Here is an 18495-nt window from a genome sequence, read left to right as displayed (position 1 = left end):
TCAGTTTTCAACAATTTATTTAAAGGTCAAAGCTTTCCCCAGCCCAGTGGGTAATAATAAATAGTAAATAGCACACAGTTTTTCTTCAGGGTCCTGAAAGATAATCCTCTGAGAATGTTTTATGTCAGAGAAGGACAGGCCATGGTCCATCTAAGGTTGTATAAAATGACAGGTAGCTTTTCTCTTTACTTCTATCAGTCTTCATATTATCAGATGACACTAGCAAGCATGTTTCTATAGCTTTACATGAGTGTGATGAATAGACCAAACCAAAACATATAAGTACTTATAAAGAAGTATACGACAACTTAGAAAGTCAATGAACTCCTGAAAGATGAGGTATAAGATGAAACACTGTATATCAAATTCTACCTTCCCACTAAGGTTGGTATATATTAGAAATGTTTGCTATTGGGTAAAAACCTGAAAATTAATAAATTAATTTAAAAATTAAAATAAATAAATAATCAGAAAACCATCAGGAGCACCAAACGCCAACAGAATGGACCTGGAGAAGAATGTTCATCCTTATTTTTACTTTATTAAAGTTTGGTGAAATGTCTTATTACATTTTGTTACTTTTGTTCCTTTCTTTCCTCCTCTCTAAGTGGGGAAAAAAGAGTATTGGTTAGGAATAAAAATAAAATGACTATTTCAACTAAAATGGCAAATTACAGACACATTTATCTACACCCTCTCCTAAATCTCCATTGGAGATAATGGGATAAAAGACAAAAACCAAAAAGAAAAATAGAGAATGGGGAAAGGAATAACAACAGCAAAATTTTAAAAATCAGAGAGTAAATAAATGCTATAGAGGATGATGCCAAGAAGTGAGATGCTTGGTATTATTGCAAGGCTCTTTAAAGCCTCAGAAATTGAGGGGTAGAGAAAGACTTTTGAAAGTAGGGGTACAGAAAAACTGAAACAGGAAAACTATTTGAAAGAAAACTAATCTTGATTGCTGCCCCCATTCTCACCCCAGCTGACACCTGGAGGTTCTCTTCCTGGACAGGTTAAATAGAAAGGATTCTGGATTCAGGACGCTAGGCCCAGCTGAGAGCAGGGATATCATCCTGAAACAAGGAATGGGTAAAAATCTGTACACTGATGGCCACACCCCCAGCCCAGCTCCCTTCTGTTTTGGTCTAAAGATGCTGAACTATTCTTCTTAACACTGGACAGGAGACTGATGAGTCTTTTATGATAAAATAACAAGCCTGAGGCCAACAAGCACATGAAAAGATGCTCAACATCACTAATCATTAGGGAAATGTAAATCAAACCCACAATGATTTACCACCTCACACCCATTAGAATGGCTACTATCAAAAAACAAAACAGAACAAAAACAGAAAATAACAAGTACTGATGAGGAGGTTGAGAAATTAGAAATCTTGTGCTATGTTTATGAGACTGTAAAATGATGCAGCTGCTATGGAAAACACTAAAAATAGAATTACCATATGATGCAGCAATTCTTCTAGAGGGTATATATCCAAAAGAATATCTAAAAGTAGGATCTCAAAATTATATTTGCACACCCATATTCATAGAAGCATTATTCACATAGCCAAGAGACTGAAGCAACCCAAGTGTTCATCAATCAATGATTGATAAACAAAATGTATATTCTTGTATACAATGGAATATTATTCAACTTCAAAAAGGAAGGAAATTCTAGACACATACTACAACATGGATTAACCTTGAAGACACTATGCTAAGTGAAAGAAGCGAGTCACAAAATGACAAATATTGTATAATTCCACATATTGAGGAACCTAGAGTAATTAAAGCCATAAAGACAGAAAGTAAAATGGTGGTTACTAGGAGAGGGAAGTGTAAGAGGGAAGGAAGGGCTGAGGAATTGTTGTTTAATGGATATAGAGTTTTAGTTTTATAAGATGAAAGAGTTCTGGAGATTGGTTGCACAACAATGTGAATATACTTAACACTACTTAAGTGTACACTTAAAAATAGTTAAAATGGCAAATTTTATGTTATATGTATTTTACCACAATTTTTAAAATAAAAAAAAAAACATGTGAAAAGAAGATCTTTAGAGTCTGACTACTCAAACTCTTCCAATGAAACATCATAGCCAGAAAACCTCATAGTGAAACCCCAACACTCTAACCTATATCCAAACACAAAATATTTTTGTGCTTCACTAGTTGGAAAGCCAAAGATCCCCAGATATCTGAAGAAAGCTTTTAATACAAAAGAGAGACACCAAAACAAACATGTAGAAAGAGACAGCAAAAACAAGAAATAGAGAACATTATAAGAAAATCCCAAAACATCTATAATTAATGTGATCAGAGAGATAAGAGAGGAAATTACCTTCAAGAAATAGATAGTAGGCTGTCAAAAAAAAAGAGCATTCAGGAATTTACAAATATGTAGTAGCATTCACTTATTCAATTCAATACACCTTTTTTTTTCGATTTCTACTCTGTGCCAGGCACTGTTCTAGGCATTGTGAATACAACACTTAAATACATATATGCATTCAAAAGCTAGCAATTTTTTTTCTAAAAAAAAAATGTATGGTAGATATAATTGGGGAGATCTCCCATAAGGAAAATAAGAGAGACAGTAAGAAAATTTAAAGGTCAATTCAATTAGAGGTCCAATATAAAAAATATTCATGAGAGATCCAGAAAGAGTAAACAGAGAAATCAGAAGAAAACTATGGAAAATAAAGTCAAGCTAACTTTCCAGAAATGATGAAACACATTCCAGATTGAAAGAACCCATAGTGGGTTCAGCAAAATTGATGAAAACGACTTACATGAATATTCTAGTGAATGTTCAGAACACTGGAGACAAAGCAATGATCTCAAAAACTTTAGAAAAAGGAAAAGAGCTTTTGCTTAATGTGAGAATGATAGGAAATCAGAAGGGCATTAGATCTATCCATTGCAATTCCAGATGCTAGAAGAAAATGGGGTCGTGACTTAGTATCCTGATGAAAATCATTTCCATCATGGAATTTGTTATTTAGGCACTCTATCTATTCTATATACCCTTTCTCATAAAAATACTGGAGGATATAACCCACCTACAAAAATGGCGTAAACCAAGAAAGAGCAGCATATGGAACATAAGAAAGAAGAAAATTCCCCAGGGGACACCGAAGATGGATGGCATGTCTACTGCTGCACACAGACCTACAAAGCAACCTGGCCAGTTGCAGCAGAAAGTGAGGATTTCAGTAAGGAGAGCTCCAGAACAGCTGGGGTAAGCCTGACTATACTGAGAGTTCTATCGATTTTAGGGTTCTATTGATGGGCTTGGTAATGAATTAGTGACAGGGATTGTGTATGACAGAAAACTAAGCAAATGTAGAGGAAGAGAGAAGAAATGCAGTCATAGTGTATTGCATTGTCCAACTGTGAATAATACCAATAATGATTATTACAAAGTAATTACTACTCTAATGAGAAAGAGAGGATAAATAGCTAATGAATCACTAAAATTGAAAACTTTAATCTGAAATAGCAGGTAAATTCCCACTTTACAAATTCAAAATGTTGGTACAATGAATTAACAAGAAGAGTTATCTGGAATTTTATCAGTGTCTTACCTCTGCTTGCCGTATATGTGGTCCTCTCTTTGCATCTCTCTGGTTGTTTAGGATCATAGCTCAAGAAATTACCTGAGTCATATAGTTCTTCTGAACCTCAGTAATGTCACCCATTCCATGCATCTCTGAAGACAGTTGGCTGTGACTTAGTCTGCAGAATGATCCAGCAGCCATGTCTTCCAGGCAGGGGATTTTCCTGCACATCTGGCCATAGCTGTTAATGATCCTCCTTTGTAACGTGATTAATGAGCATAATGTGTGATTAATGAGTGTAAGATAGCAAAACTTTAAACAGGTGAAAATAATATTGAGTATGTAGCTATTCATAAGGAGGTTTTTTTTGGATAGCATGTATGAATATTGTTCAAAATATTCTATGCTGCATAGTCATCCAGTGGTCTAGGTCACCGACATCTGTGCTTTGCAGAAATTTACCACAGGGTTCTCAGAAGAAAAGCAAAATAAACGAAGTAACCTCAAAATACCTCACTGCAAATGTGAAATTTCTCTGCATCTTAAAGTTTACACTTAAAGAGTCATTTAAATTTTGCACACATATACATCTGTGTTTGCCAAATTCATAAAATTTTAATAGCTAACATTAACTGAACATTTTCTATGTATGCTATACCTAATAGTTTATATATAGTTTCTCACTTAATCTTTATAGCTACTTCATGAGATAGTTTCAATGCTCATTGTATAAAGTGGGAAACAGAAACACAGAAAGTAATTTCCCAAAGACCACACAGCTAGTAAGCAGTGACAAAAGAATTTAAATATTACAGAGTAGTTTGTATGCATGCAGTTGCTGCATTCAGACTCTGGAATCATCTAGAGTCTTTTATAAATGCCTGTCTTATCTGTGGTTCCCAGTTTTTCATTAAGGCTTATGGGAACTACAGTTTGAAAAGCATGAATCTATTTTATCTATACTCATTCATTATCATAGAAACTAGCAGAGGCAAGAGCAAGGATGTCACCACTTAAAAATATTGAGCAGCAAGTTATTAATTTTATTAAAATAAATAAGAAATACTGTCATAATCCCAGTATTAATATTACAAATATCTTGGTGTCAGTTACCTGGAAGCCCTTAGAGAAGGGTCACTTTTGAAGTAGTGGGCTGGGTCTAGGTTTTGTTTTGCTCCATTGATAACACTTTCTACCAGCTAGTCTCCCAAAGCCATGTAGAGAGAGTCCCATCATGCCTCAATCACTCCACTAAGCTCTGAGAGTGATACTTGATTTAACTCTCAAACACAACTCTTTGAGACAGGTATTAATCTAATCCCCATTTTACAGATGAAAAAGAGTGCAATACATGAGAGGATAAGTAATTTGCTTAGGATCACACAACCAGTGAATCGTAGGACCAAGAAACAGTCTTAAAAGCTCAGAGAGTTGGATTCATCAACCCATGCCTTAACCACTATCTTATGTTGCTGACCACCTTTACCACCTTTGGTCCTCATATCTGACAATCCAATAGCCAAATTTAATGGTCATTTTCAACCTTCCATTTTTTTTTAGATGTCTTTGGTGGTATGTGCTTTACTATCCATTCCCATGTAGAAACTCAACTTTGCATCAGCTGCTAATCTGTGTTGTAGGGTTCAGTGAGTGAAAGAGCTGTACTTTCTTTCTTGGAGCCCTCAATATGATATGCATCCAGAGTGCTCCTGTGCACAGAAGAGCTTTTGACCAGATAAGTGGCCTTTTGAGTTAGAAAAGCTAACTAGAATGGACTTCACAGCCAAGATATCAAGGTACTTTCATGCATTACATCAAAGTCTTTCTGTGGTGTTTCTTGATCAGAAAAACAATTTAAGGATGATTTTAGCTCTTTCAACAAAATTCGTAGCTCAATTGTCTAAGACAGGTTTCTCAGCCTCAGCATTATCGACATTTTGAACCAGCTAATTCTTTGTTTGGTGAGAGCTGTCCTGTGAATTGTGGGATATTTAGTAGCATCCCTGGCTTCTACCACCAGATGCCAGTAACAGTTCCCCCATGACCTCCTACAGGTATAACAACCCAAATATCTCCAGACATTGTTAAATGTTCCCTAGGTGGATAAAATGCCCCTAGTAGAGCAACATTGGTCTAAGATAAAATTCTTCTTATGTCAATGCCCAACAAAAAGTTCATAAAGTGTTTTACTGAGTTTTATTTTTATTTCAGAAAAATACCTGCCAGCCGGTCTTCAACGTAAAATTTACTTCGGTTATATTTACATCTACTGAGAGACTAAAAAAAAGTAATCACTATTTTTTTTCTTCTTTTTTTTCAATGCTTACTATTCTCCCTAACTCTTAAAAGCTGGTACCTTCAAATCACATGTTCCTCATAAGCATCTTCATTTTAAACTCTAAACCCAAAAATTCACCTGAAAAACTATTATGGCCTCCTGAGCATCCCACAGGAACCTCAAGCCAGCATGTCTAATAGTGAACTCATTGTCTACCTCTACAAATGTTCTCTTTGTTTCTCACTCCCAGTATAAAATTGACCTCCAGATATTCTTTCTTTGATTTTCTGAATTGCTCCCCAATCTGTCCTCTGGCATCTTCACTGTCAATCCAGGCTCATTTCTCATTCAACTTGCCACAAGAGCCTCCTGCTTGGTCCTTCTGCCTTCAGTTCATCATCTGCATTGTTGCCCAGGCAAATGTTCTAAAATAAAAATCTCATTCTTTCACTCCTTTGAATACAGTCCAAACCCCCTTAGCTGGGCGAAGTCCTTCGTAAAGTATCCCTTGCTTCTACCATTTTATAATAATAATTAGTGAGGATTACATATGCTGCTAGGATAATAAAGGCATTATGTGAACTTCAGCCAGAAATTAAATACATAAAATGGATTATATATCCTATCCTATCGAAGTAATGGTTTGTGCATCATGTAATGGACTTGAAGATGTAAGCTCCTTTAGGTATCTTTTACATTAGAAAAGACATGAATTTCAGCACTTACGGTTCTGCTGAAGACTCAAGTTTATTTTCTCCATAAATGAATTTAATTTCTATTTCATTTTTCCCTGTTCATTTCTCCAAGTAGAAGAAACATAATCTCAACTGGCTCAGGCTTTCCACTTTTTCTCATACGTTACATCTAAATTTTGAGAAACTTACTTGGGTGACTACATAGATTTTAGTGCAAAGTAGGATACTTCCTGTAATGAGAGTTTAAAGAGTTTTAAAAGTTTTGCATGAGGCAACTAGTATACATCAGGAATATCCCAGGAAAATGGATATCATATATATCCATATATCTATATATCCATATCAGTATATATATGTGTAGACTATATATATATAGTCTTTAACTTAGGTAAGGTTGATGTAGTAGTTGAGGGGTGGAGAAGTCTGTGAAATATTCAGTCATCATCTATCTATACTAGATGGACAGATAATATTATATCCAGATACAACAATATCCAGAGGGAAAAAATGTTCTACCTCATTCCTAGTCAGTCTTTTGTCATCTGTTCATACATATCTCAGCTGTTTCCACCCTCTTTTCTAGCAATAGGCATCTCTGAGTTGCTCACTTTCAGGCCCTCCAAGCCCCACTGAGGTGGACAAAAATGATTTGAATCTCTTACCCTTCACTGACATGGAACATGACTCTTTCAGGCATTTCTACTCATCCATGCCTGTGTCCTGCCACATGCAAGAAACTTCTGTGAAGCTTGCAGTCCTCCTGAGCTCTACCTAAAAATCGAGATAGAGCTTTCTGCAGTTCTTGAATTCAGAATTTTATCTCAAGTTTCTATTCTGCACCCCACCTCCAACTAGGAAACAGACTGTGGATGAGACATGGTCTAGGAATCTACCTACATCTGAGTTATTTGTCTTTTCTTTGTTCTATCAGTATAATCTTACCCCTTTGAAATAGATAGCCTGACTTGTCTATTTTCTCAGATTTGTTTTTTGTGATATAAACATTGTATCCTAGATGCGAAAGCTTTATTGAAGCTCAAAGGTGTTTTCTTTGCTTGTGTGTTTTGTTATATATCTTTCCTAAGACAGTAAATGATACTGACAATAAGAAGATGGGGGGAGCAAAATGCATAAGAAACTAGAGAAACTACAACTATAAAAACTATAAGAAACTACAACTCAAATTTTTGATAAGTATAACATACTAATTTATTTTTCTCATTTATGGAAGGCAAATGAATTCTAAAGCAGAAAAAAAGAGTATGGGAATTGTGATGGTTAATTTTACATGTCATCTTGGCTGGGCAATGGTGATCAATTATTTGGTCAAAATCCAGTGTTGCTGTGAAGGTATTTTTTAGGTGTGATTAGTATTTAAATCAGTAGACCTTGAGTAAATCTGATTACCCTCCATAAAATCGGCGAGCACAGTCTAATCTGCTGAAGACTGACCTTAAAAGCAAAGACTATTTCCTGAAATAGAAGGAATTCTTCTCAAGACTGCAATATAGGAACCTTACCTGAGTTACCAGCCTGTTGCTCTTTCCTACAGATTTCAGTTAAAAATATATATTTCAGTGCTAAAAAAAAGAAAGAAGTGAAGTGAATTTTAATAATAAATTTTATTTAACTTTATGTATCCAGAATATCACTGCAACATCTAAGCAATATAAAGTTAATTAATGAGATTTTAAAAAAATATTTAATTTATTTATTCATGAGAGACACAGAGAGAGAAGCAGCGACATAGGCAGAGGGAGAAGCAGACTCCTTATCCCAGGATCATGACCTGAGCCAAAGGCAAGCTCTCAACCATTGAGCCATCTAGATGTCCCAATGTGATTTTTTTAAAGGTTTTATTTATTTAGGGGATCCCTGGGTGGCTCAGCGGTTTGGTGCCTGCCTTTGGCCCAGGGCACGATCCTGGAGTCCCGGGATTGAGTCCTATGTCAGGCTCCAGGCATGGAGCCTACTTCTCCTTCCTCCTGTGTCTCTGCCTCTCTCTCTCTATCATAAATCAATCAATCAATCAATCTTTAAAAAAAAAGATTTTATTTATTTATTCATGAGAGACAGAGAGAGAGAGGCAGAGACATAGGCAGAGGGAAAAGCAGGGTCCATGCAGGGAGCCCGATGTGGGATTCAAATCCGGGATGCCAGGATCATGCCCTGGGCCAAAGGCAAATGCCCAACTGCTGAGCCACCCAGGCATCCCCTCAATGAGATATTTTACAGTGTTCTCTTTCTCAAAAAAAATAAAATCCTTAAAAAGAAGAATTAAGGAGACGTTTTTGTGCATTATCACAGACTTTGAGATTATTAGAGCAGACAAATTTATTTGAAGTTTAATCCTTTGATTTAATGCTTTCATTACATGAATGGAAAAACTAAAACTCATAGAAGTAAAATTATTCTCTGGAAATCATTCAGTTAACCAGAGTGACAGAATCAAGATAGCTACCCAACATTTCTTATTTTCATCCTTAGCCTTCAAATAAAGTCCCATTAAAATCTTAAAAGAGCAATATATGATGCCAAGTTATAGTATCAGGACTTTAAGCAATCGAATAGTCCAATCAAATGGGCTTACACAATACCTTAGATGATCTTGTTACCTAACATTATAAGATTCCTACATTGGTTGCTTCAGAGTCTCCACAGGGTCATCAAAAGTCCCAGTTCTTTCCATTCTTTTTCTCTGCCATCTTCTATGTGTCAGCTTTGCTCTCAGGTGGTCCCTCATGGTCTCAAGTTAGCTGTGTCATTTCCATACAAAATCTCCAGGAAGAAAGATAAGCAAAAGATGAGGTTGCCTGGGTAGCTCAGTCAGTTAAATGTCTGCTTTTGGCTCAGGTCATGATCTCAGGGTACTGGGATCCAAGCCCCCCGTTGGGCTTCTTGCTCATCAGGGAGGCTGCTTCTCCCTCTCCCTCTCCTTTCCCCATCTCCCCCCTGCACCAGTGCTCTCTCTTTCTCCCTCTCTCTTTTAAATAAATGAATAAAATCTTAAAAAAAAAAAAAAAAAGATGTGCAAAGAGTGAAAGACACTGTCTCTTTTCATGTGTTCTTTGTAGGAGGGAGAAAACTGTTTCCAGAAGCCTCTAAATAGCATAATTCCCCTCCTGTCTCAGTGACTGGGACTGGGGGACATGCATCAAAATAATTGGGTTAACAGAATTCTCCTAGATTATTTGAAAGTGGAATGAATTTGAGGGGAACAACCACAAAGGCTACCACACCTCTAATTAAAATCAATAGCAGAAATACCAACTGTAGGAAACACACAGAGGAGAGGCAACCATGGGGTGACACAGGCTGAGACTGGTGATTCCAGGGGATTTCCCGCAAACCAGGGAATGCCAAGAAGAGCTGGCCACCCCCAGGAGCTAGGAGAGCAGTATGGCACAGATTCTCCTCGGAGCCTTAGAAGGGAATGTGGCCATGCTGGCACCTTGGTTTCAGACTTCCAGCCTCTAGATCTATAAGAGAATAAATTTCTGTTGTCTTAAAAAAAAAAAAGAAATACCAACTGTAGTGAAAATATAGTAATATTTATAATTCCAGTATTCTATAAAAAGCTGCCATTTATTAGCTCCAAACTCTATTTGCGTAATATGAACTAATAGCTTGAAAAATATACATGAAATGACCTAACTGCTAACATGCTCTTATTTCTTTACCCAAACCCCAAAATTATAAGAAAGAAAGCTCCAGTTATGTTAAAACAGAGATTTGACAAGTCTTCAGTGAGGGCTTACTATTGGTTTAGTCACTACCACACATACCACGTTTGATCATTCTGGCCACCTAGTGAAATGACTGTTCAAATCATACCCATATTAGCTTGGGTCTCAGAGAAGTTAATGATTTCCTCAAGGTCACACCTGTTAAGGTTATATGGAACCCATTTTTTTAATCCAAGTTTTTGACTCTAAATCCAGTGCTATTTCTACTAGACTATTAAACTAGTAAATTTTATCTGCTTTGTAGCTTAGGTTAGGAGACAGTACAGTTATTTTCTCTTTTGTTTTCTAATTGTTATAAAAAAAACTTTGTGAAAGCTTAACCAGAAGAGACTCCATAAATAAATCCCAAATGGAGTAGAATTACAAGGGAGACATACTATAAAGGAGATGTTGGCAAACTATATAACTCCAGCTGCCACCTGATTTGTAAATAAATTTTTATTGGAACACAGCTATTTACTTTTTTTCCATGGCTTCTTTCTCTCTGCACAGGCAAAATTGAATAGTTGCAAATGTATATGACAAGGGTTTGTAGTCCAAGATTTGTAGCCACTGCATAAAAATATGAAGAGTAGTTTTATCAAGTCTCAGAGAGAAAGAAAAAGGAAAATCTCATTTTTCTGCCATGTTGAAGTTTTCCTAACACTAGAGTAGGAATCTAAGTTGAGGCCAAACAGGAATTTAAAGAAAAAAAAAATAGGGATGTTTTGCTTCCCAAGATATCATTATTTGCTTGGCTGAGTGATAGCTCATTGTGAAGAGTTCAATGACACCAGGGTAAGGTGATGGGCTTATCTCTCTAGTGGTTTCTTAGAGATGTTTAAAGAATAGATAGGAAGTCAATAGACACAGGTGGGTAGCAAAATTAGCCAAGCCAAATGATTCTGAGCCCAGAGGACTGCCCAAAAAGGAGATTTTAAAATTGGTTTCCTGGGCAACCCCGGGTGGCTCAGCGTTTAGCGCCACCTTCAGGGCAGGGTGTGATCCTGGAGACCTGGGATTGAGTCCCAAGTCGGGCTCCCTGCGTGGAGCCTGCTTCTCCCTGTGCCTGTGTCTCTGCCTCTCTCTCTCTCTCTGTCTCTCTCTCTGTGTATTTCTTGTGAATAAATAAATAAAATCTTTAAATAAGTAAAATAAAATAAAATTAGTTTCTAATCATAAAGACATTGCATTACATTATATTTTCTACCAATAAAATGTGCACAATTTCCAATTATAATGGATACACTGTCCATTGACAATAACATTTAGGTTGTGAGTTTTAAAAATGAAAATGTTACATACAGCATTAAAAAAAACCTTTTGTGATCTGACTTCATTTATGATGCACTCATGTAAATTTCTTCCTTGCTGTTGACCTTGACCACAATAAGAAAAATGGTCATCTTTCTATTTTTTGAGCCTTGTCAGCAAATCTCTTCCTCTTTTGTTCTAGGCTACCATGGATTATAGAGCAAAATAACAGTAAGATATGGAGAAAATTATGGCCAAAAAAAAAGAGGCCATTTACACTGCTATTCTGACTGCTATTACCAGCAATAACTATCATCTCTAAGCTTTTCAACAATGAGTTCACACCAATAAGTGGAAACACTTTTTATAAGTGCTGTATAGTAATACCTGACATGTATATGGCACCTTTCATCTGTAAGAATCCCGAAGTGCCATGTGGAGTATCCTGGAATCACTTCATCCACTAGAGAAATACAGCAATCTCTAGACTACAAAGCAGCAACTGTTCCATACACATATGTTCCACAGTCTTGGCATTCTTAGGGAAAAAGCAACAGTACATAAGTCTTACTCTTCTTGCCCCTCCAGACCAATGTGCTTTATGTTCTTGTCTCATGTGCACAATCTGTGGATCCCAAAGATAACCTCTTCCATTTCTACTTTTTCTGCTTCAGTAGGAAGGCTGACTCTTGAACAACCATGAAGACTTGAAGAAACCTTATTTGAGTGCTCGGTTTTTTAAAAAAGATCTTATTATTCATTTGAAAGAGAGGGAGAGAGAGAGCACAAGTAGGGTTCGTGGCAGGTAAAGAAAGAAGCAGACTCCCCACTGAGCAGAGAGCCCCCTGTGGGGCTTAATCCCAGGATCATGACCTGAGCTAAAGGCAGACACTTAGGCAACTGAACCACCCAGATACCCTAGTGTTGATTTATTTTAACTGCTTCTTATTTACAACAGAGTTTGTGAAAACTAATTAAAATATGACAATAGTAGAAATACCTTTGAAAGCTGAGCCATTTTAGATGTCAGGTTCTGTTACTTTCCAGCTGAAGATTTGGGGAAAGTTTCCTAATTTCTCTCAGCTTCATTTTTAAAAATGCAGATGTTAATACCTACTCCAAAAATCAGTTTATGAATTTAAAGTGACTATCAGAGTAGTCAGGATAGTGTAAGCACACAATAAATGTTTTTGTCTTCATTTCCACAATGTGTATCTATAGGAAACTGTCCATGTTTGTTGATTAAATTAAGTGGGTTAGAGAGTGAAGTTTCTATTATTTCCTAACAGAGAAGTTAACTTTAATAATGGTAATGCTACAGATTAGGAGTCAGGAATTTGCATCAATAATCTTTGAGTGTGTCAGTTATTTATTTGATGCCTCCAAATAATCCTGTCTACTAAAAAGAAATACATGGTATCCTCTATTCTCCTCACTAAAGACTTAAATTGAAGAGTGTGTGCAATACCGCTCTGCTTCTTCAGAAAATGGAGCCGTGTAAAGATAATGAAACATTACTCTGGTTATGATTGTTGACCAAGACCAGATTTGAAAGAAATGAGTGAAAAGATTTATAAAGGTTATATTAAAGTCACAGACAAAAAGAAGTACAAATACTATATTGAAATGATCCCCATCTCTCCCCTACCCCTCACTGTAACAGTTCAGAGGGATAATAGAAAACCAATAGAGGGTAAACCACCTATTTTCCCTAGACTATGTAGTAAAATTAATTCAGCAAATATTTATTAAGAACCTACTATGTAACAAGGATGGCAATATTTTATTCTCAGATCAAACTAAAAGATGTTCAGTTCAACTAGTTTTCCTTGATATCTACTATGAGCTAAGCACCATAGTTAGTCATGAGCTAAGTGAGCTAAACAAATAAAATAAAATAAATAAAAAATGAAAAAATGAAAACAAAACATCTTATTCTCCAAGAAAAGGCTCCCATAGATAGACACAGCTAAGTCATAGAAGACAAGATGTAAATGTATGACATCCTTGTAAAAAAGCATGGGCTTTGAAATTGGTCAGTTGCTTAAAAAACCGCTTCAGCATTTATTAGCTATTTGACTTTCTTTAAATTCTGCTTCTTTATACTTAATTTGTAGAGATACTTTAATCACAAGAGAAGTTTATATGTGAAAGTGTTTTACAAAGGGCCTAGCCTATAGTGTTCATACAATGTATATTATCCTTAAAAATACTATAAAATATTATTATTATTATTTACAAATAATTGGGAATATAATGAATTTAAAGTAGTAATTTTCAACTGGGGATAATTTTGTCTCCCCCCAAAACATTTGGTGATATCTAAAGATATTTTCTGTTGTAAAACTTGGGGAGGTAGGGAAGACTACCGTCTAAGAGGTAAAGGCCACGGATGCTATTAAACATCCTGCATTAAACAGGATAGCCTTCCACAGTAAAGAATTAGCCAGCCCAAATGTCTATAATCTCAAGATTAAGAAACCCTAATTTTGAGAAAAGTCTCTATCTACTATATCTATCTATCTATCTATCATCTATCTCTCTGTTATCTATGCTTTCATCCATGTATCTATCTGCCAAAAGTGCTTTTGTCAGCTAAACTAATTGAATTGCTGTTAGGTTGGTTAAGAATAAAGAGCATAAAAAAGATAATAAAAAGCAAACTACATCTCTAAAGTGAAGTTCAGAACAGATGTAAATCTTAGCAGGTTAGAATAGAACATAAAATCCAGAAAAAATCTTGGTACTACTGGTGATCAAAAACTGAAGTCCATTATTATGAAGCAATTAAGCATAGAAATCAGAGTACTGTTATTGGAGAGTACAACAATATTAGTGATTCTTGCTACTTTGTCCATGAAGGAAGAACAGGGGGGAAAAAAGAAAAAAAAAAAAAAAAGCAGTCAAAACAGGGCCCAGGGAAACTCATATGGAGGGTGACATGTTTAAAACCTAGCCTCAGGATCCTGCCACTTCAGTAAAGGGAAAATGAGAAAACCTGAAGAACCCTAGAAAGAATTTCTGGTCTTGTCTCCTGGGGGAATGGGCCTTCTATTCAAGTAAATAACTCTTTTATGATATAGAGAGTGAGAAAGAAGAGGATGTAACAATGCAATGTCTCCTATGGGGCAGATGGTAGGTAAAGAGACTACAAGACAACTGGTCGCCAAATGTCAGGTTTGGGAGGGGAGGAAGCCCAGGGGAAGCAGCCAGGAGCCAAAGGGAGTGCAGTGGAGTCTAACCTGGAGAGGACTGAATGCACAGGGAGGGGATGGGATCAGTGGATTGTGTCGTATGTAGCCTCAGTGAAGAAGGTCGTAGAAGAGAAAAGGAATCTGGCAAGGGTAGGGAGTGTTAGACACAGGAGAAGTGATCTATATTAGAAGGATCTCTAGCTAGGGCCCAGTGCCCTAGTATACAAGATCTGGAAATTGACTAAATGTAGAGGGGATTCTTAAGTGCAGTTAGAATACACATGGAAGAGGAAGGATCATCCCAGCCATCTGGGACAGTAGTACTAAAGCACCCCTTGAAATTTCCAGCCTAGAGACTTTTCACCAACTCATTATGCTTTTGGAAGAGTTGTTAGACTCAGCATAATTACTTATAATTAGTTTTCAAATTCACATATCATAAAAAGGTAACAAATGCCACAAATATTGAGCCTCTGCTGTGAGCTGATGCACATCCCAGTATTTAAAATGAGAGTACCCGAGTGGGATAGGGTACAATGTTGGTGGAGGCATAGAGCAGGGCATAGGAAGATAGGCACTTATTAAATTGCAAGGTATGGGGCACCTGGTTGGCTCAGTGATTGAGTGTCTGCCTTTGGTTCAGGGCATGATCCCAGGGCCCTGGAATCAAGTCCTGCATCAGGCTACCTGCAGGGAGCCTGTTTCTCCCTCTTCCTTGTCTCTGCCTTTCTCTCTCTTTCTCTCATGAATAAATAAATAAATATCTTTAAAAAATAAACTGCAGGGTATAATAAAATAAATATTTTAAGTATTATGAAGACACTGTGAATCTAGAGAAGAAAAAGAGCCAAAAAATAGACTCACACAAATATAGACAACTGATGTTTGACAAAAAAGCAAAGGCAATACAATGGAGCAAATATAGCTTCTCCAACAAATTGTGCTGGAACAACTGGACATTCACACATAAAAAAGTGAATCTAGACACAGATTTTACATCATTCACTAAAACTAACTCAAAATGGATCATGTGTAAAATGCAAACCTATAAAACTCTTAGAAGAGAACATAAGAGAAAATCTACATGACCTTGGTTATGATGATGCCTGTATAAATACAATAGCAAAAACAAGATCCATGAAAGAAATAATTTTTAAACTTAAAAATGTCTACTCTGTGAAAGACAGTATCAAGAGAATGAGAAGACAAGTCATACTGTCTTTTTTTTTTTTTTTGCAAAAGACGTATTTGACAAAGGAGAGTTCTCCAAAATATGCAAAAAACCTCTTAATATTCTCAACAATAAGAAACAAACAATGCTATTAACAAATAGGCCAAAGGCCTTAACAGACACCTTACCAATGTGCAGATATGCAGATGAAAAATAAGCTTATGAAGAGATAGTCCACATCATAGTTAATCTTGGCAATGCAAATGAAAACAATAATAAGATATCACTACATACACCTATTAGAATGGTCAAAATCTGAAACCCTGTTAACACCACATGCTGGTGAGGCTGTAGAGCACCAGGACCTCTCATCACTCAATTCCTGTGGGAATGCAAAATGGAACGGCCACTTTGGTAGACAGTCTGGCAGTTTCTTATAAAACTAAACAAATTCTTACCATACTATCCAGGAGCTACATTTCTTGGTATTATCCAAAGAAGTTGAAGGTCCACACAAAAACCTGCACACAGATGTTGATAGCAGTTTATAGCTGCACAAGGATGTTTGCCAAAACTTAGAAGCAATCACAAAGTCCTTCAGTAGGTGAATGGATAAACTGTGGTATATCTGGCAATGTAATATTATTTAGTGCTAGAAAAAAAATGAACTATCAAACCAGGAAAAACATGGTGAGGAACTTTAAATACATATTACTTTATTTATTTATTTATTTTACATATTACTTTAAATAAATACAGAATGAAGCCTATCTGAAAAGGTGACATACTATGTGATTCCAACTCTATGACATTCTGATAAAAGCAAAACTATGGAGATAATAGAAAAAAATAATTATTGCCAGGGGAAAGGTGGGGGAGAGGGGTGGTAATGAAATAGAAGATTTTAGGGAGCAATAAAAATTCTGTGTATGATATTGTAGCAATGGATATATGTTATTACACATTTGTCCAAATGTAAGAGTGAACCATAAGGTAAACTGTGGACTTTGACTAATTATAATTCATAGATGTAGGTTCATTAGTTGTAACAAATGTACCACTGTGGTGGGGGATGCAGATAATGAGGGAGGCTATGCATGTGTAGGGCAGGGGACATATGGGAAATCTTTGGACCTTTCTTTCAATTTCCTTGTAAAACTAAAACTGCTCTAAAAAATTAAAGTGCTTTTAAAAATAGCTAAAAGAGACATTTTGACATTTACCAAGCTAAAAAAATATATTTTAAAGCATCAATAATTAAAACAGTGCAGTATTGACTCAGGAATAAATAAGTGGATCTATGGAATAGAACAAATTTCCACAAGGAAACCTGGGTATACAGAGAAATTTAAAATATGATAATAATGATAAGTCAGTGAGATAAAGATGGACGTTTTAATAAATGTCATCCACCAGGTAGCCATTTAGAAAAGCTAATGTTCTATCCATGCCTCATATTGCATACCAGAATAGACAAAGTATTTTAAAGGTAAAAATAAAACAATAGGGGCACCTGGGTGGCTCAGTCGGTTAGGCAGCTGATGCTTGGTTTCCACTCAGGTGTGATGTCCTAAGATTGACCCCAGGTCTGGTTCTGCAAGGGGCTCAGTCCTCAGCAGGGAGTCTGTGTGTCACCTCCCTGTCCCTCTGCCCCTCCCCCCTGCTCACAGGCACCTGCTCTCTTTCTCTCAAATAAATGGATAAATCTCTTTTTTAAAAAATTAAACAATGAATGCATTTATAGAAAGCCTGCATGAGTTCATTCATAAACTGAGAGTAGAAAGTTATGTCTTGCATGGCAATCAAAACAAAACCAAATGCCAAATTCAAAAAGAAATGAGCAACCAGGAAAAACATTTGCAAATCCTAGAAATTGGGGTGGGGGGGAATGAATAACATCCCAACAGAGAAATGGCTACAAGATATGAATAGAGACCACATAAAAAAGAAATACAAATAGTCCTTAAGCATGAAACAAAAGCACAATTTCACTCAGAGAGACTACCTTGACATTCTATCTCTTAGCTATTATCTGGCAAAAATTCCTAAAGTTTTTACAGCACACGCTGTGGGTCAGAGTGAGAAAAGAGGTGCTCTCCTGTAATGCTAGCAGGAGGACAAAATGATACAACATCTACAAAAGGAAAATCTTCACCAAATTTGGAAACAACTGCCAAAATTACAAAAGCATTCAGCCATTGACCCAGAAATTTTACTCTGGAGACTCTCATTTCAGTACTGTTTGAAGTAAGAAAAGATTGGGCAAGACAGGGTAAAAAAAGTGAAATAAATGTTCATAAGCACTTGTGCTTAGAGTAATACCAAAAAGTTAAACAACAACAAAAAAGGTGACCTATAGGGGAGATTTCTTAATATTCCCCTTTCATATCATTTTTTAGTTTGCAAATGTATTAATTATTCAAAAGACTTAAATTAAAAATTTATTTCTAGACTATTGCAAGTTTTAAAATCTGGCCAGTCTGCTTCCATCCTAACCACTTTCAAAAAAAAACTTTTTTTTTTACTTATCAAAACATAAATTTGATATCAGATGAAAACTATTGGTACTTTCGCATTGCCTTCAGAAGAAAAAAATCTCAATTCCATATGTTG

The 18495-nt window shown here is 36.2% G+C and overlaps 1 protein-coding gene across 11 annotated transcripts in view; it reads right to left on the bottom strand.

Moving 5' to 3' along the window:
* LOC144303242 (uncharacterized) overlaps positions 1–18495 on the bottom strand; it is a 303577-nt gene that overhangs the window by 90213 nt on the left and 194869 nt on the right. For 4 of the 11 annotated variants that reach the window (XR_013370288.1, XR_013370292.1, XM_077881163.1 and 1 more), the window contains one exon: positions 9160–9316. The exons of the other annotated variants lie outside the window; for them this stretch is intronic. Coding sequence is in view for 2 of the 4 variants with exons in the window: in XM_077881164.1 (XP_077737290.1) it covers positions 9278–9316 (39 nt within the window). In the remaining 2 variants the exon portion in view is untranslated. Of the gene's footprint in view, positions 1–9159; positions 9317–18495 lie in introns of those variants that run through there. 11 annotated transcript variants of the gene reach the window in all.

Source organism: Canis aureus, chromosome 32, assembly GCF_053574225.1.
Source record: "Canis aureus isolate CA01 chromosome 32, VMU_Caureus_v.1.0, whole genome shotgun sequence".
Classification (NCBI taxonomy): domain Eukaryota; kingdom Metazoa; phylum Chordata; class Mammalia; order Carnivora; family Canidae; genus Canis; species Canis aureus.
The sequence above is the reverse complement of the archived record's forward strand: the minus strand, read 5'-3'. Positions and strand labels throughout refer to the sequence as shown.